The sequence below is a fragment of the Athene noctua genome, chromosome 5 (genome assembly GCF_965140245.1).
Source record: "Athene noctua chromosome 5, bAthNoc1.hap1.1, whole genome shotgun sequence".
In the NCBI taxonomy this organism is placed as follows: domain Eukaryota; kingdom Metazoa; phylum Chordata; class Aves; order Strigiformes; family Strigidae; genus Athene; species Athene noctua.
Window position 1 is genome coordinate 3554422 of NC_134041.1, and position 19569 is coordinate 3573990.

The 19569-nt window shown below is 44.7% G+C and overlaps 1 protein-coding gene across 10 annotated transcripts in view; it reads left to right on the forward strand.

The window, feature by feature from the left end:
• DOCK7 (dedicator of cytokinesis 7) overlaps window positions 1-19569 on the forward strand; it is a 106510-nt gene that overhangs the window by 83197 nt on the left and 3744 nt on the right. For 4 of the 10 annotated variants that reach the window (XM_074906063.1, XM_074906069.1, XM_074906066.1 and 1 more), the window contains 13 exons: window positions 2134-2230; window positions 3129-3263; window positions 3960-4112; window positions 5258-5416; window positions 5702-5802; window positions 6732-6924; window positions 7497-7640; window positions 8588-8719; window positions 9737-9751; window positions 15146-15271; window positions 16663-16752; window positions 17492-17728; window positions 18695-18838. In XM_074906063.1, the coding sequence (XP_074762164.1) occupies window positions 2134-2230; window positions 3129-3263; window positions 3960-4112; window positions 5258-5416; window positions 5702-5802; window positions 6732-6924; window positions 7497-7640; window positions 8588-8719; window positions 9737-9751; window positions 15146-15271; window positions 16663-16752; window positions 17492-17728; window positions 18695-18838 (1726 nt within the window). Of the gene's footprint in view, window positions 1-188; window positions 207-2133; window positions 2231-3128; window positions 3264-3959; window positions 4113-5257; window positions 5417-5701; window positions 5803-6731; window positions 6925-7496; window positions 7641-8587; window positions 8720-9736; window positions 9752-15136; window positions 15272-16662; window positions 16753-17491; window positions 17729-18694; window positions 18839-19569 lie in introns of all 10 variants that reach the window. The other 6 variants (XM_074906060.1, XM_074906065.1, XM_074906068.1 and 3 more) reach the window with 3 other exon arrangements.

Here is a 19569-nt window from a genome sequence, read left to right on the forward strand (position 1 = left end):
TGAAACCCTGTAGTAAGCTGTAATTTAGAGAGAAGATCCATTAACAGTTTTCACAGATAGCATATATATATATCTCATGTCATATTTCCTTTATTCCATAAGAGCATTCTGGAGTTGTCAAAGCTCGCTTTCCTTTCCTGTCCTAATCCATCACTTTGATTGTTTTTCCACATGTGCTGTGCTTTTAGAAGCCACAAACCAGCCAGGTACTGTAGCATTGGTGTGCAGTTCTTATAAATTGCCATTTTGTACATCTGCAGACTCAATCATCACAGCATTGTTTGTGATGCTTGGCAGAAGTTTTCAGTGTGTGTGTGCAATTGATTGGAATGAACTCTTTTTGCTTATTACACTCGTTTCCTTTAAAATTCCCTCTCTTGGCGTGGTTTAGTGTCCAGAGGGCTCAGGAGTTGTGTTTGAGCTTTGCTGTGCACGTTTTCTGTTTCCTCAAATTGCCACCTGCAATCTCCATCCTCCCAGTGAAAGAATTATTCCTAATCCTAGGAAAGCAATCTCAGCCCAAGTGACGCTCTGAAAAAACTGTGGAATGGGGTCCTCAGAGCCCAGATGGAGATCAGGCCAAATTTTACCCGTGAAGACACTGACACTTCCTGGAATAGAAAATACATCTTCACAGCTTCGAATTGCTTTGTCTAACACAAGAATGTAATCTTCTGTTATTTCAAGTACTGGCTTTTTGTCCAAGACTCCAGTCCTGTTGAGGCATTGGGAAAGCCAACCAGGGTGTTTCAACCTGCTGTTAAGGTGATGTAAATAGCAATTCCAACGTGGCACAACTGCAGAGCTGTGGACAGAGTTACACCAGACTAAAATTTGGCCTGAAGAACTCATCAGTTCACTGCCAACACTGAATCTGAGCCCTCTCCTTCCCAGAAGGACCTCACATACATGTTAAACAGCTGTGGAATACCTTGATGGTCAACGGGGTGGTGTCTCACCCCACAAAATAATCTGCTTAGATAACTCTACAAACCTGATTTTTAACCTGTACTTGCTCACTGTGACCTGGGTCCATCACACTCCACTCCTGTGGTGCTGCAAGCGTGTCCTGCTTATGTAGGTAGAGTCTGACCCTTTGAAACTTAATAAGCAAGACTTTTCACACAGAGAATTGTGCACAGGTAACTGCAGGTGGTATTATTTTGTACAGATGATATTTTATATAGGGCCAGGTCTCAAGCCTTCGTATTCTGGAACCTGAAGAGTAGATAATGAGAGTATGACCCAGCTCCCAGAGGAGGCAGAGTGTGGCAGGGGAGGGTTGCTGCAATACAGGTCCAAGAGCTGAGTCAGCTGCTGTCCTCTTTGTTGTGTATTTAGCTTGGATTTTGTCAGTTCCCATGGGTCACACTCCTGCTGTGATTTGGCCTGGCATGAGTCTGTCGGAGACAGCACCTGTGGTAGGGCAGACCGCAGTTAGGCTCTTTAAATACACTACTGGTTCTTTGCCAAATGTAGCTCGTGCCACTGAAATTAGGTGGTTTCTGTGGAATTCCTGGTGCTACCGGTGTGAGTGGGTGTATGAACTTTGTAAGATTTTTTTTCCAGGAAAGCGAGCGCCTGGCATACAGCTGCAAAATTTTGTCATTTTTCTTGGAGAGGAAGATATTCTTCAAGAACTCTAATGTAACGTAGCTTAAACAGACAAAGATTGCTCCCTGACAGTATGCACTCTGTGCTACAACCAGTCTAGCTGCTGGGATCAACAGTGCCGGTATACTAGCTCGTGTAGCACCACCTTGTGTCCATAGCCTATAACATAAAACCATATGTTCTGTTCTTGGTTGTGCTGTTGCATGCCTAACAATGCTACTAAACCAGTTTTGAGTTGGACTTTGATTCTAAACGGTTGTCGTGTTCCTGGGAGAGTAACAGAAGTGTCAGAGAGTAGTGTCATCTCTCCTAGCATGATGAACGTGAATCCTGTGTAAGTTTGTATTTGTAAAAAAACCAAGTCTTTCTTCCTGTCCTCTTAATGGATGCACTGAAATATCCTTGTAGTGTTGTCCAGTAATATATAAGTTGTAACTGGGAGTTTCCTGCTAATGAGAAAATATGCAGGTCTACTTCTTAAACAAAAAGTAATTTTATTCCTTTCTTTTCTCTGATTAGATCAAGGGCAGAGATAGAACATGAGGCTCTTATCGATGGAAATCTTGCAACAGAAGCCAATCTGATTATTTTGGACACGCTAGAGATAGTTGTACAGGTAAGGGAGATAAAAAAATAGAGATGTAATAGCATTATACTCAGGTGGCCAGGCAGCAGTTTGTTAAACAAAATCTTCCTGTTGCTCTGAACTGCCTGAATGCTGTCAGAACTGTTCAACTCCCCTGCTGCAGCGGGAAGGGTGGTAATGCCACTCCTAATTCTCAGCCTGTAACAATCTGGTTTTATGTTGCGATAGCTTCCTTCAGTCTTTTTGAAAGTTGTTCCCTTTTTGTAGTATAAGAAGCGGTTGTTCAGAAACTCAGTAATGAACTGTGAAGATTTCCAAGTCCTGCCCTAATCTAACCAATTCCTCTAATCCTGCCCAAATCAGCCTGAAGCTGTTAGGTTCCAGGTCAGTCTCACGGATTTGTACTTACTTTGCACGGTGCAGGAAAGCTTCCAGGCTCCTTGGTCTGTGTGCACAGCCCAGTTATTTCCACAGTCCCTGCAAGTGAGTGAGAACACATGGCTTTTTTTTTTTTTTTTTTCTCTACAAACAAAACCTGGGCACGGGCTGGAAGCAGGCAGTAGCAGGCTGATCAGATCCACCTCTGAGCTGCAGAGAGACCCAGGAATCCCAGGGCTCTGAGGAATCCCATCTGAATAATCCACCCAGAGGCCAGACTTTCCCTCTAGTAGAACAAGGTCCCCAGGGGTCAGAGCCTCATCGGGTAGAAAGCATCATCATTCCACTGGCTTTAGCACAAGGGTCAGGTTTTCATTACCTGGGGGTTGATTCAATAATGTGACTTTTGCAGGCCCAGCTAAGTGGGTAATTTCTCCAGGCCAGAGGGTTTTTCAGCAGAGTTGTTATCTCTTTCTCTTACACACACACACAAACACACGCAGGAGGTTCATTTTTGCTCATGCAACTCTTGGTTTACTTTTGACTGCAGACTGTTTCTGTGACGGAGTCCAAAGAGAGTATCCTCGGTGGGGTGCTGAAAGTGCTTCTGCACAGCATGGCCTGCAACCAAAGTGCACTTTATCTCCAACACTGCTTCGCCACACAGAGGGCTTTGGTTTCAAAGGTGAATTCTCTGCAGATGCTATAATAGATCCTGAGCAGCACTGATGGAGGCTGGGACTGTTTTCTTCCTTTGCATTGGGGTCACTTCACCAAGCATTTATTAATTTGTGCGGTATTGATATTCGGGAAGTGTGGTCTGAGGGTTGATACAGCCTGACTGGTTTTCACAATCAGTACCTGTATTTATGCACTTTGAGTCTGATGGCTGCACACAAAGGTACAGATCACACAGCCTGAGTGTGCTGTGGGTTCCTGCTGGCCGGTGGTAAGTGGGCAGAGGCACTTAGCCCCTAGGGTAAGCGCAGGTGGAATTGAAGCTGTATGAATTTCACTTAAAATGGATTTGTTTTAATGGGCCCATAATTTAAACAGTTTCCCAGTTTCTTTAGGTGTACTGGGAAAACCTCAGAGTTTTAAGCCTGAGATTTTGGAATTGATGTAAATTGGTCTAAGGGTGTAGATGTAGGACCAAGTTGTGGGGTAGGTAAAATGAGTTGCCTTCCAGTGCTGCCAGTGAGTCTGCTTTGCCTTACTGTAAAAGTGATTCAAATTAGCATCATTCCCCTCAAAACAGAGGCGATTGGACTTCCTCTAATGCCAGTCTATGCTCATTGCTGAGGGTTGCCCTGACCTTTTTGTCTGAGTGCTTATTCGTGTCTGTCCAAGCACTAAACTTTCTCATGTGCTGTTTTTGCAGTTCCCTGAGCTGCTGTTTGAAGAAGAGACTGAGCAGTGTGCAGATCTGTGCCTGAGGCTCCTGAGACACTGTAGCAGCAGTATCAGCACGATACGGTCGCATGCGAGTGCCTCTCTTTACCTTCTGATGAGGCAAAACTTTGAGATTGGGAACGTGAGTATCCTGGTGCACTTCAGTAGGTTCTTACTTGTAAACTGGCTGGGGACTGCTGGCTGGGGCTCTGTGTGTTCCTGTGGGAGAAAGGCTGTTGCTTACTGTTGAAACGAGTGTGACATGCAAAGGGAATAGAGTCAGGCAGCCATGACACGACTTTGCCCAGCTCCTGATCTTGTGCTACCTCACACTGCTGGTCAGTGCGTAGCTGGAGTGTCTGGTTTCCAGTGTCAGAGTGAGCTGTATGCCCAGAATCTCTTTGCAGGCAAGCTGCCTCTTGTGTTGGTTTATAGAGAGATGCAGAGCCCTGCCTGGAACATCCACTGCAAGAGTTTCCAAACCTGTCAGTTTGGAAGGTTTGCATCCTCTTCAGTTTGGACAGTTTGCACTTAAAGGGCTGTTTGGAGGAACTCCCCTCTGCCTTGCTTTCACACACCTAGATGAGAGCAGAAAGCCACACAGCCCTTTCTGTGGCACAGCTAGTACGTGTGCCCTTTCTGAAAGGGCTGTGTTAGTGGATGTGAGTTAGCAATGCTGGGATTTTGCTTTCATTCAGATCTTCCCTCTCATTAGTTCTTAGCTTGACTCACCTGTGTGCACTTTAAATTGGCAAGAAAATTCCCAGTCTTAACTCTCCCAGTTGGTATTTTGCAGGCATACGTGTAGCTATGTGTCACAAAGTGCTTCTCCAGACACCTTGGTTTACACTGCTTTGGTTACAGCATGCACGGGGAGGAGCAGAACTGGAGGGACCTGCTGGTTCTGGGCCCAGGGTCTCTTAGTGGAGTGACAGCAGCGAGTTAACAGTGCCTCCAGTTTTTAGGCTAGACCAAACCAAAAGCAGCTGTCTGGAATGAAGGCTGTATCATGAGAGAGAGTTGAGCATCATCCTTAGGAGAGAAAACTAAAACTTTTGCAGGAGAACCTTCACCTGGAACTAAATAATGCTGTTGTCAGACTATGAAGTTCAGCAGCACCAGAGGTTTATTGCAGTCACTGCTCTGAGATAGCCTTTTTCACAGAACTTGAGTTCTATTTTTTGTGTCAGGTATCTGTCAGGAGGAGGGTACCATGACCAGAGCACTGATGATGCAGCAGACCATCCTCCAGCTTGTTGAAATACCATAACAATATCTCTGTTGCAGAACTTTGCCAGAGTGAAAATGCAGGTGACCATGTCTCTCTCATCCTTGGTGGGGACATCCCAGAATTTCAATGAAGAATTTTTGCGACGTTCCCTGAAGACTATTTTAACATATGCTGAAGAAGATCTGGAACTTAGGGAAACAACATTTCCTGATCAGGTAAAAATTACTACAGGAGAAGTAATGTGTAGTTCATTAACAGGCTGTGCTTAAACCTCCATCTAGAGTTGGCATTTGCATGCATTCCCTGAAGGAGGTACTCTTTTTTTTTCTTTTTTTTTTTTTTTCCTTTTTCAATCATCTAAGTACACAAACCCCAGATCCCCCATTAATTGTGACAATAAGGTACAAACATACAAAGGTTCAGAGTGACTGTGATTCTAACATAGCAGTGTGTAGCTCGATTCCCATTGTCAGTTCATCACAGCAGTGTATTTTTTACAGGTCCAGGATCTAGTGTTCAACCTCCATATGATCCTCTCTGACACAGTTAAAATGAAGGAGCACCAGGAAGATCCAGAAATGCTGATTGACCTGATGTACAGGTAGAGTTTATTTCCGTTGCACTGTAGGGACAGTAGATGTCAGTGCTCCACGCTGTGTTTGAACAAAGCTTAGTACCTACGGCACGTGAGGTATTGTGAACTTTGATTACTTGTTTTTTTATTAGCAATTGTTTTACTTGGAACTTAATCCTGTTTTAAACTGCTGGCCATGATTCATATTTCACCTGAAAACAACGCAGCTACTTGCTGTTTGATTTTGGACTCAGATGTTGCACATTTGAGCCCTTACAGAGCTTGTTTCTGGAGCAGTTCCAGGTCTCAGTGCTCATGGACCAATATGTACCTGTCTGTTATGTTTGATTGTGGTGTTGATAGGTTTTGTTTGGCATTTATGCAGCTTATCTTGGATTAAAGGAGTTGCCATTCCCCAACAGTCTCTTGACAGTGTCATCCTTCACCTGAGTAAAGACAACGCTCCCTGCTTGGATCAGGGAAAACTTAAGGATCTTCCAGGACCTGCTTGCACAAAAGGCTTTTTGGTGGTGGTACACATGATGGTCTCCATATGCAAAAGATATTCCAGAGCCATGTTAAGATCTCAACTACCAAATTGCATGGTGTTGTCTGCACAAATGGTCCTGAAGGCTTCTTAGAAGGAAGCAGAGATTTAGTCATAAGCAACCAGGCAGGCGTGGCCTGGTTGTCCTACACCTCTGGCTTACTACCAGTCCCCAGGTGACGTGGGAGCTTTGGTGAAGAGCTTCAGCAGTCACCCATAAAAGCATTCTGCCATCAGGGGATAGCTGCAGTTGCTTGCCTGCTACTAATTGGCTCAGAAATCTATACACTGATATAGGGTAACTTTCCATCTATTTTATCTCATGCGTTTCTAGATAGCCTAGCACTGAGGGTGGTTGGTTTTTAAGAAGTAACTAAATACTAATTGCAGAGGTTTTCTCTTCAATTAGGATTGCAAAGGGCTATCAGAATTCCCCTGACCTGCGCCTGACGTGGCTGCAGAACATGGCTGGAAAGCACTCTGAGAGGAGCAATCACGCTGAGTCAGCCCAGTGCCTGGTCCACTCTGCAGCCTTGGTGGCTGAATATCTAAGCATGCTGGAAGACCGAAAATACCTCCCCGTAGGGTGTGTTACATTTCAGGTGGGGATTATCCTTCTTAATGTATTTTTGGGTTTTGTCATCTCCTGCTGAGATAGAGTGTCTCCGTGGGCTGGATGTTACTGTGCCTACATACTCATACTGCACTTACTCCATTTGTTTTGGCCAGAATTCATTACAGCAACTTCTGAAAAGTTTTATTATGCCTGAAGACTTTCTGGGTTCCCCTAAGTCTTTACATCCATAGACCGAGTAAACCCAGTTATTTTTATTTCTTCATTTAAGTCATGCATGGGGTTTTAACCTCTTTGATCTAGCCAGTGTGTAGTGGGGCCAGTTGCTGGAAGTGGTTCCTGTGACGAGTAGTGTTAAGCAGGGCAGAGCAAACAAGCACATGCTTAGCTTGGAATGTGTAGGTGGTCCAGGCCAGTTAGCTTAAGCATGTGCTGAAGTACCGTGCTGGTTCAGAAGGAAATTAAATAAAATGTGTGTGAAAGCTACCTCTTTAAAAATTTTAGGATTTGATTGAAAATCAGCTGGCTTTCAAAGTCTTGAAAGTGTTGAATGTCGTTTAAATTGAGTAAAAATATTTTATCTACATTATATCTCCTTAGAACATATCTTCCAATGTTTTGGAAGAGTCAGCAGTTTCTGATGATGTTGTATCACCAGATGAAGAAGGTATCTGTTCTGGAAAGTATTTTACAGAAGCTGGTCTGGTGGGATTGCTGGAACAGGCTGCAGCATCTTTCTCCATGGTAGAAGACTTTAATTTCTTTACCTATCCTCTTCAGCAGTCTTACACTGCCGGGCAATATGAAGGAAAATGTTTTCTCGATGAGACTATAATTCTGTTGTAACCGTTTCATTTGCATGGAACATTTGGAGTTTTAGTTGTTCAAGACAGCCCAGTTTGCCCTCTGGAGTAAACTGTGCCAAGAATGGGATGTGGGACCAAGAGGCCTTTGTGTGTTTCCAGCATCTTTCACTTCAGTACTGCACATCTGGGAGTTCACAGTAGTAAAGAAAGGCTGTAATGTTTTTCCTCCTCTTCAAAAAGAGTGGGCTGAGAGCTTTGTGTGAGCAGTGTTAATGAACTGGTGGTAGCATATCCACCAGAAACCAAGGAAAGCAAGTGAATTATTTCCCACAACACATTATGAAATATCATTGAAGTACAAGCAGCCGTCACTCCAGGGCAAAGACTCAGAAGCTCTGCTGTGGGCTGGCTCTGCTGGCAATGGGCTGCATCCCCTCCTAAGGAAACCTCACAGAGCCCAGCTCATGGAGTGCCAAAAGTGGGTGCAGCAGTCACTCAGGTTGAAGATGCACTAATTAGAATGAGCTGTACTGTACACTTAAGCTTCCCTATTTAATTCCCATGGATTTGGTTGGGATCCTATTTAGCTTGCTGCGCTCTTGTGCGTATATCCACCCAAAATATCCCAGTTTTGATTTTGTTGATCATCTTTTACTAGTAGAAATAGGTAATGCAGTAGGCTCTTGATGTCAAGGTTAACTGAGGATGTTATTCCATTGGGTATATTTTAAGAATATGGGTATATTTTAAGAAAAGATGCTGATTTCATCACAGTGGTATCTAAGCCACCTTTTCATTTTGCAGTTTTATAATTTAAATGCTGGTAGTATGTGTTATTCGTGTGGTTGAATTGACGGAGCAATCTGATGGACCTTATTTTTGTAGGCTGGCATGTATGAAGCAGTTAATGAGGTTTACAAAGTCCTTATTCCTATTCATGAAGCTAATAGAGATGCCAAGAAGCTATCTACTATTCATGGTAAACTCCAAGAAGCATTCAGCAAGATTGTTCACCAGGTAATGATTTGAATTTTCAGCTGCAGTGTGAATTGTGGAGGAACTTCAAATGCTCAGTGCAAATAAAAACTACCTGTTTAAAAAAAAAAACAAACCAAACAGATTATGTGAGAATTATCAAATGGTGATCCACACTGTAATTGCAAGGATCACTAACAGGATTTTTTTCTCTCTGAACATTTAACATGAGAAACATGAGAGAACGTCACATGGCAAGTTTCATTGTAACTTCAGAAATATCCAAGAGTTAAAAATTCCAGTCACCTGTCAGTTTATCCTTGCAGACGTTATTTTAAACTGTGTTTTGCATGCTGGGAAAAACCACTATATCTTGCCTTTAGCCTGGTAGGTAACATTCAGAAATGTTGGGATTTTATCTGTCTGTTCATACGCTGGATAAATTATTGAAGAAACCTTTCTAAACTTAGATGGGGCAAAACCCACCAGCTTAGGTGCTGAGCATTTCATGAGAGACATCAGAAATTATCAACCCTCACAAAACTCAACAGACCTCAGCTAAGCAGGAGGCGAGAGCACTTGGCAACTCTTAAGCAGCACGTTATCTCCTCGGAGAGGCCTGCTGGGTCCGTGCCTTTCTGTCAGGGCAGGCAAGGACTCGGCAGCCCCTCCACAGTCCATGCCAGTGCTACTCCGAGCCCCTCACCCCAGTCACCTTTCTGGTCATGGGCTGCTGGGGCCATCATTTGTCTGTTGGTGTATTTCCCCTTATGCTGGCATCAGCTCCTCAGTAGATGTTGGTTAGTGCATTGATTTCATAGGATCCAGCTGAGGGTCTGGTGGTTTTCTCCATGTTCTGGCATTGCCAGATTTCTGAGGTTAAATGAACTAACGGAGGACAATCACTGAGTGTCCTTCTGGGCCAGTTTTGGATGCATGGTGACTTATCATTGAGACCATTTCAGGTTTATGATACCTTACATTGATGGTCATGTTGTGGCCTTTTGAAATTTTTTTTTTGGTTTCTGTGACATGCGCTTTTTACTTTTTATTACACAGAGTACTGGCTGGGAGGTAGGTAACTCCATTTTAGTTAGTAAAGAACACTAATAGATTTTTCAGATGACTCACGCCAATGCTTGCCCACATGTGCTAGTTGTGGGTATTTCTGTTGCTGTCTGCTGTTAAAACAATTCATTAACCAAAGAAATACCAATAAACCGATTGTGGTTGTAGTAGGAAATTCTTCATAAGAAGCTGTAGGTAGTGCATGGATGCTGATGTGTTCCACTAATGAGGTTCTTTGGTGAATGAGCCACTGTATCATCACTAGTTTGTTTTTATAATTCGTTTATATTTCTTTTCATCAGCATTGACACAGAATATCATCCCCTCATACCATATTTTCACCCCACCCACAGGGGTCGATTTAAGCAATAATGCTCAGAGGTACTCAGACACAAGACTGGTTTACTGCCTGTGCAGACCGTATCTCAGAGAATAGGCTGCTTCATTCTGTTCACTTAAGAACAATCAATTTGTTATGTAGCTGTTTATCTGGCAGTAAAATAGCTCAGTTGTGTTAACTGGAGTCAGTTTTGCTGCCTTCCCTTTTGTAGAGGCTGTTTGCTCACATTTCTATGACATACACCAGGAGAACCACACATTTGGATTAAAAATAGACAAAGCAGTCGGCTTCATCTGCAGTCGCACACAGCAGAGCGAGGTTGATAACTCAGGCCCTGGTCCAGTCAACACAGTGGGTACATGAGCGTCGAGAAGTCTCAGAAGACATTTTAAATGTTTTGTGAATATGATGGTACATTATTTACTTAGACTTCAGCTGTCCAGTCTATCTCTGCTTTTCTGTGAATCAGGCAAGTCAGTATGGGCCATCTCACGCCAGGTTTCCACCACAGGAGAGCATTTAAACCCACACTTACTGAACTGGGGCCAAGACCCAAGTTCTTTTGCATTGTGTGACATAAATAATTTGGGCTGATGATGTCTGAATGTCAGTATTAATTCTGGCCTAGCAAGAAATGAAATTCAGTAGCTTAAAAATAAACCCTGACACTTAAGGGCTGGCCCTGTAAATCGTTTACTTGTTCCTGTGAAAAGTCCCAGCAGATGAGGCAGCACAGCAATCCAGAGTACATGTTGTAGGAGTGTAAATGATACGTGTTCAGTAGCCAACAAGCATGAAGGCCTGTGAGCATCTGTTTTGATCAGTCTGCCCCTAAATCGACCCCTGAAGAAAATCCTGTCATTGGTTATGATTCTAACATCACTCAGTCATTTTTTACTGCATGGTAAAAGACACCCATGGTTTCAGTTCTCGTCTGTCATCGTGCTCTTTCATTGCCACACTTTTTCTGATCTTTGTGCTTTGTAGCTTTCAGATTTGTTGCATGTTTTGCCCTTTTTCCTTATTTTAAATACTTTAATTGATGCTCGCCCTTTTTTATTTTAAAGTTTATTTGCTGCCAATTTGCTGCTTGTTTGTTTTTTGGAATTTCCCTAATTAAATACTTTCTGTTTTCTCCTCTATCGCCCTGGTTGCTGACCCTCCTCCCCACTCTTACTATTGTCTGTTGTGGTAAGTTCCTACTTGTGGAATTTTTTTTTTTTCCCCTTTCTCTTCCCTCCCCCCCCCCCCCCCTTTTTGTTTTTTGTTTTACACTGTGGAAATCCCAATTTCATTTTACCAAAGAGCTATGCCAACAGCAGGACCCCACCTCATGTCACAAGGAAAGTAGTATTGCCAACTACAAGCACTGAAGTATCCTGAGTCTGACACCAATGCATTTCTGAGATCTGCTTAAACGTAACCAAGTGGTGGGTTTTTCTCCTTGTGTGTTTGTTCACTGAATAAATGTTGAGTTAATTCTTTTTGTTTACTTTCTAGTTAGGAAAGTTATTAGGTAAAATCTTTTCATGCTGTGCCATGAGATTTCAAAAATGCTTTTTAAAGTATGCAGGGTGAGTTTGCCATTGAATAGCAAGACTCCAGGAGCTGGTACCTTCCAAAAATCAATATTGGAAGACTTGTAATAGTTGGCAACACTGCAAAGGACCTTGGGTTAAAATTGAGCAAGAAAATAACAGTGCTCGGTTTGGTAAAGACGGTTGGATTTTGCATTCTGCACAGTGTGTATGAAGGAGTTACTTTTATTCCTACATACTTCAGGCCGACTCTGCCTTTAGGCAGAGGTTGGTCTTGGTGACGAGAGCAGATGATCACTCTTGCATCTGATTTTTTTCAAATCTTGTTGGCAAAGCTTTTTGTGTGCGTGCAAGAGAGAACTCTAAAACTTTATTCCCAGCAATTTTGAAAGGTATTTACCATGCATAATAACAAATCATGAACCTCATAAATCATGGTGGCTGTTATCTGCTCTGCCAGTTCTGTAATGGCTATTCAGTGTTCACCTTCATTCTCTTCTCCTCCCAAAGACCTATTATTTTTTCATAAAATAATAGGAGATAAAATGCTTTTAATAATTTCTCCCTCATATCTGCATTTTTAGCTCTTTTCAGAAACAAGACCATGGAGTATTTTTAAGTTGTTTTGTTTGTGAGTAGATGGACTTTGGTATTGGCTAAATTTCAAAGATCCTACTACAGAGCCATCCCGTATTTGTAATGCCAGGGGTGCAGTTGAGCTTTCCTCATCTCAGGGGACTGACAGCTACTGAATGTCTGTGTGAGGCGTGGAATGGCCCGTAGGTGTTTGCTCTCCCCCAGGAGTTTGCTTCCATCCCCTTGCTTCCAGGTGCAGATCCCCCAACACGAGTCACATACATTTCATGGCTGATGGATCCAGGGCTTCGTGGGGAGATGCTTCTGTCACATTTGGGGCTAACCAGTGCTCCTCACTGCTGGCTCTTCTTTCTGGGATCCTTATGATAACTGAGTTTCAGTGACTGAGGAAAAGCCAGTGCAGCTGGTCTTCATGATGGTGAAATGAGTACATAAGTTGGGAGCTGCCTTCACACAGGGGCACTCAATCTCACCAGGTTTCCTTGCTGCTACCACCCCAGGGACTTCCCAATGCCCCATTACTCTTATTTTATGCATTTAGTGAATGCCACCAGAACTCCTTGTTAATTTATGCTGATCAACAAAGAGCATTCTCTTCCTCACTCGTTGTTATTTTTACAGCAACATAAATGAACACTGCCTGTAACAAATAGCTGTCTGGGCAGATGTCCACGTGGCAGATACCTTGTAGGGACCAGGTTCTGCAAATGCTTCATAACCTGAAAGTCATTCACCAAGTAAGTAGAAAAAAGGACATGAATTAGAAGAGCAGCAGTGGGGCCTGCCCTGTGCTCACGGGTTGGGGCGGGATCCCACCGACTTCCACGTGGAGCATGCCCAGGCCCTCTGTTAAGTTTGGGGAGCTGTTTCGTGTGGCTATTTCCCATAGGCAGACGTGATGCTACCTTGGGAAGTGCTTTGAGAAAGGAGCCCTGGAATCACAGTGTTCTGTCTAATCACATTGAGATTGAATTACAGAAATAGCACAGGAAACTGGAAATGCTGGGCATTGAAGGATTTTAGCATAGGCAATATTGTCCACATCTGTGGCTTCAAAAAGGTAGTGGTGAGTAAAAAAAGGGTTTGGTAGGCTGCTCATTCCTGTATGGGTCCAGAGGGACGGGCACTGGAGAAGGACAGGGAGTCTAGGGAAATAACAACCAAATGTTGCCAGATGGTGCTTCCAATAAAACAGTAATAGCTTTGTAGCTGGGGGTCACCCCCTGGGAGGTGCTTCTGGGGATGGCTGTGGTGTGACGAAGCCCTGTAATCTATGCTGGCAGGTGGAGCTGGATAAAAGCCCCTCTCTGGAGGGGGGATGCTCAGAGGGAATGGGCTAGAGCAGGGGTCCCAGGAGCTGCCTGTGCCACATTAAGTGTATGAGCAACTCTTGGTGCAACTGCTTATTTTCTGAAATTGGAGCGTGTGTCTACGCTCCTGCCAGAGCAGAGCTGGTGCATTTGTATCTATTGACATCCCATAGTAAAACCAAGGTGGGACCTGAGTGTATTAAGCAAGGTTGCTTCTGGCTCTGGTCACTTCAAGGCTTCACTTGTACTTCAGAGCTGGGCCTTGGTGAGCTCTGCTCTCCTGAGGGCACTTGAGGCGGGCAGCAGCCCTCACCCCAAAGAGGCAACCCCATGTCCTCCTGGCTGGGCCTCGGGCGAGAGGAGCTGAGCCATGCCTGGGCAGCTCTGGCACGACACCCCAGAGTTTCCTCCAGACCAGGAGAAAGAAGGCAGTGGCTTGCCATGACAGTGTTTTTTCCAGTCTCTGCTGTTTTCCTGAGGGTTTTTTTTTTTATTTTAGTCTGGCTTATTTATCCTCTTTGCCTTCCATAGATCATATTCACCGTCACCACAAGAGATCAGTTTTACCATAGCAAAATACTAAAAAAAAAAAAAAAAAAAAATCAAACACAGCAGCCAGGACATCTGTAAGTGCTGTTTGAAACAAAATGCTAGCCCACATTCAGAAACATTGAGCATTATATACTACATAACAGTTTCTCATGAGAGTAAAGGTGAACATTTTAGTTTCTTGCTGAAAGGTGTTTCTGGTTTGTGCATGCAGCGTGAGGGTTTTTTTTAACAAAATCAATGGCGTGATTTATTTTTAAAGTGTTTTTCATCTCTCTCTCTCTGTCTCTCTTAATCAGATTTTTTTCATTACTTTTCCAGTAAAAATCTTTCATGTTTCTCTACTTTCGTTGCATTTCTGGGCCAAATTCACCACTGACTCAAGTGGAAGCAGGTACATCATACAGTGGATTGCATCTGCTTTCACCAGGAGTGATTTTGGCCCTCTTTACTAGACGTTAGTTACTAGAGGAGAATGTAACACCTTCCAGTTGACATGCTATTTAAAAAGCACTTGCGTGTGTGTGTGTGAGTGAACTGGACATTGACTTCAGCCCAATCCTGCAGTTATTGGGGGATGGATGACGGGGGCTCTGGGGTGGGTGATTTTCAGGGGTGTCTTTGTGCAATATCATCCCAACTGGATTTCCCTGCACCTGTGCCTACAGGCGATGGACCAGGCTAAGGGGTGTCTACAGGGTTTGGAGAGCCTGAAATAATTACCCAAACGAAGGGACTCGCCTTTGACTTTTGTCCCTCAGAGACATCTGACACCTCCAGACTCCTCCTGGGGTGGGAGAAGTCATTGCAGGGTTGGGCTAATGGTCGTAATTGATCCATTTCATGTTAGTTTATAATTTCCTGGCGGTGTTTGCTGCTAAATGCATTCATGCTGAGTTCCAGGTGTGTTTTTCTTTCCCTTCTTTCTTTCTAATTTTTTCCTTGGTTTTTTTTCATTTCTTTTTTATTTTGCATAAATTCAGGAGCCTGCCTGCAGCCATGCTTGAGGGTGTGCATGTCTCCACACTGAAATAACCTCTTGTTTCTCCAAACCTAGGATGGAAAGAGGATGTTTGGCACCTACTTCCGGGTTGGTTTTTATGGAACTAAATTTGGAGACCTGGATGAGCAAGAATTTGTTTACAAGGAACCCGCGATAACAAAGTTAGCTGAAATTTCCCATAGACTCGAGGTGAGATGCTTGTGGCTGACCTCAAATTCTGTCTGTGAGTTGCAGTTTCACTGTTTTGCACCAGTTATTTAAGAGCTGTGCTGCCAAGTTACGGGAAGTGGTGGAAATGAAAATCGTTGGGCAAAACCAGCGCTGTGCCTCTTGGAGACTGATGCAAAGCTGAGCTTAGAGAGACAGTCACTTGACAGAACAGTTTGCAGAGCCCCGTGCAGTGACCCAGAGCTGGGCCTGATGTCTCCTGCCCTCTTGCTGGTGCCACCTCTGCAGGAGGTGGGAGGAATGCAGGGAGAGGAGTCCCGCAGGTTTTCCCTGATCTTGCAGCAAGAGCTGCACACCTGCTGCGATGATTTGAGAATTTGTGACGTATCATACTGTGTTTTGCATTTCTCTTCAGCTGTCTGGTGTAAATGGGATGACTTGGGCTTGAAAAAAGGCTGAGGTGCCTTTCAGGATCTGACTTTCAGAAAGTATTGCATTTTGCTTTCATTCTGTTGCCTTCACATCATGTTCCTCCACTCGTAGAGATTGGGCCCTCTGAAGTGGCTGAACTTCAGAGCCCCTGAGGTGGGACATCACAGGTCTGAAATTTGTTTCAGCCATGAACAATTAATCTACCTGGTGCTCGGGTGCAGCTCCAGGTATCACCCAGTGATCATCTGTACTGTGTAATGGTTAGTCTGGCCTGGTTTTGTGCCTAACTAACCTGTATCTAAACAACGTCCTAGCACAGTCCAGGGGACATCATGGGTCAGAGACTGTTGCCAGTAAGCACTGTGCACAGAGGGGCCATCCCCAGTGGGAGAAGAAGAGCTTTTAGCAGCAGGGCTCTGGGCTGTGCCACGCTACTTGTTTGTAGGGCCAGAGGGCAGAGCTGGCCCTGTTTTATTTGCTGGAATAGATCTGATGTCACGTTGTGGCTCACAACAATTCAGCTGCTGTCACGTTGCGCTGAAAGCAGCACCGTTGTCTGAGGTTTAAGCGCATGAAACTGAGTTCAGAATCTGGCCATTCACCCAGCACGGCAAAGCCGTGCTCTGATGCGGCACCTGATTTCCAGGCAGATCCCGTATTGACCCCAGTTTTCAGTTGAGCTCACAGACACACAGCGAGCTCAAATGGCTTGTTCAGAACCACGCAGCGTGTGTGCGCGCGGTTGGAAGGCTCCCGAGTTCTCCTGCCTTCCAGGGTGTTAGGCTTGTTTTTTCCTGTTGCCCCTGGAATGCAACTGATTTAATTCTCCTGGGTTCAGCAGATCACATTCAGCCCCGGCACAGCTACTGTTGAAGGCATGTGGAGCTTCACCTCCCCTGAATATGCCTTTGTTTTTCCAACCCCCATCTCTCATGGCTGCATTTGATGTTTTCTTTCAATGCATTTGCTCTTGATTGTAGGGATTTTACGGAGAACGGTTTGGTGAAGATGTGCTTGAAGTGATTAAGGACTCAAACCCTGTGGACAAATGTAAACTAGATTCTAACAAGGTAAGAACACCGGTAGAGGTTTAAAAGTAGAACAGGTCCTGAATGTGTGCAAACATAGTGGGACAAATCCTGCCCGGAATTTCGCCAAGTAGGCAGTGAAATCCACATATGGAGCCTCTTGTGACTGCGTGGAAGGAGAGTTGGGGAAAATCATCCCAGCAAAGGAACAGAGAATTAGCCATTTCATTCCCTGCCCCAGGCCCTGCTCTGGTAGTGGCTGGTGGGAAGGGAGGAGGCAAAAGGACAGCAGAGGCCCAGGCTGCACTTGCCTTTCTCTCTAGTGTCCACTGAGTGCAAGGAGGGAAGGGACTTTGCCGTTCACTGGCTCTGGCTTTTTTGCAGCTGCAGCACTTTGTCATTCTTGTGCCATGTCCTTTAAGCATAGAAGAAATAACAGGAGCATGTTGAGGAAACAGGATTGTGGCTTAGGGCAGGGCACTATCTGCAGGAAAAGGAAGGAATCACTTCATGTGAAGGGTGCGGGAGTAGAGGGGCGGCAGTGAGCTATATTTTATCCAGTCCAGAAACTGCTGAGCAGCTACCAGCACCCCTAGTCCCTGTCTGTATGAGTGTAATTTTTCTGAGTAAAGGCAAAAACCAGACCTAGTTCTTCCAGAGGTGGATTCAAGAGGCAGGAGAGCAAGCTGGGTTATTGCACTGCTGAAAAGCAGGGCGCAGGAGTCAGCTCCTCTCCTCTGGCCCTGCACCTCACCGTGCACACCTGGGTTCTTTCCTGCAGGCCTACATTCAGATAACCTACGTGGAGCCATACTTTGACACGTACGAGATGAAGGACAGGATAACTTACTTCGACAAAAACTACAACTTGAGGCGTTTCATGTACTGCACACCCTTCACGCTGGACGGCCGAGCTCACGGGGAGCTGCACGAGCAGTTCAAGCGCAAAACCATCCTGACGACATCCCACGCTTTCCCTTACATTAAAACCAGGATAAATGTCATTCACAAAGAGGAGGTGAGGCCTGTGCTGTCAGGGGCTTCCTGTGTTTGAAGGGAAATATTATAAAAGGCTAAGGGAAGTGGGTGTTGCTGAAACTCACGTGTAATGTCCTATTGTATGTTTAGTTTAATACCACGGTGGTGCCCCTGCACACTGTCACATTAATACAGGTGCACCCTCCTGGCCATCACTAGTCTCCTTTTCTCCTCGCTGTTAAAGATGCAGAAATTCAGCAGAGGGCCAAGAGCAGACAGTGCCATCGTGAGCTGCTCTGGCTGTTCACTGCAGAGACTGGTCACGAGGCTCCTTCCTTTTCCTAGTTTTTATTGAACTTCCCTCTGCTCCTATTCAACTTAAACTAAAACCAGACCACTTCAGGAACACAGTTACACCCTGCCACCTTTTTCACCAGCGTATCCAGGTCACAGCAGCTGGTATATGCAGGGACCCTTGGTGAGCTTTGTATTATTGCAGGTTGCTCCCTTCTGTCCTGCTTGAGCAGCGTGTCCTTTGCTCTGTGTTGCAGCTCACTTGCCTGGCCTCAACGGCCCTCGGCCATTGGGGTCCTGAGGCTTTATAGAGAGATTTATCCCATAGCTATGTTAGTTTTTCAAGGGTAGGTAGGAACTGATGTGGTGGGACACAGTAAAAAACACGTAAGCACCGCTGTAGCACTGTAACCCCGGGCAGCTGTTGCAGTGACCACAAAGGGGCACGAGTCTGCCCACTCAGTAGCAATCTTGGAAAGCTCCTGGGTACCCAGATGTAGAAATATTTAAAAATAAAATCTTTTCGTGAGGTTCCTAAACCAAGACTGAGACGATGCATTTCTGAAGTGCTTCTGTCCAGACTGTCAGTCCTGCTGGTGTCCTCCACCACTTCAGTGTGCCAGCCCAAGGTAACCTTGGTGTTTCTGGAAGTCTGTGTCTGGTTGGCATCCCCAGCCATAACGAGCATCCTCTATTCTGGCTCCTTGCTTAGATCATTTTGACGCCCATTGAAGTTGCCATAGAGGACATGCAGAAGAAAACACAGGAATTAGCTTTTGCAACCCACCAAGACCCTGCAGACCCAAAGATGCTGCAGATGGTGCTGCAAGGATCAGTAGGTACCACAGTAAATCAGGTGAGGATCGCTGTCCGAGTTAGAGACACTGGGGTAGTCGATATCACTCAGTGCAGTGGATGCTCAGCTTTGGGCCTGATTTCTAAATTACCTTGGAGTTTTTGCCCCATTCAGTCTATGGGGTGTGTTTAAGGTCACTGGTAGGTCTAGAGCAGCTGCTCTCAGTGACTGCCATTTGAGTAAGAGAAAATGTGGTTAGATCTGGAAACTGGCTGAGAAGAGACAGCCCTCCCTCAGTTACCTGCTCCTTCCTGGCTTTCACAGTTTCTGCCTGCTTCTCCTTCTCCCTTATATAAAAACCAAAAGAGTTTTATTACTTTCCCTTTGGTTAGCCAGGCTCTGGTGGGTGGAAGTAGGATTGTGTCCTGTTGTGGTTTTTGTACAAAATGGAAAGCAAAACTAGTGAATGGAGAAAAACTGAGGAAAAACTGAGGGCGTATGAGTAAAGCTCTGCTAATGCACAAGCTGGAAAAAAATCAGCTTGAGTTTCAAGTTCTGGGTTGAGTTTCAGTGCTGGCAAGCACTTCCTTGGTTCCATCTGCATTGTTTAAATTTTGTCTTAGTTGTGAGTTGAGCAAACTTTGTCAAGAGTCCTTATAAGAGAAAACAAATGTAGAATCTGTGCATTTTCTCACACTGCTTTCCAAAAACAGAGTTTTATTTAAAGCAAAGAAAGGCCTAAAAGAGATTCAGTTGTCATGATGTTTGGTGATTTATGCCAGGTTTACCAG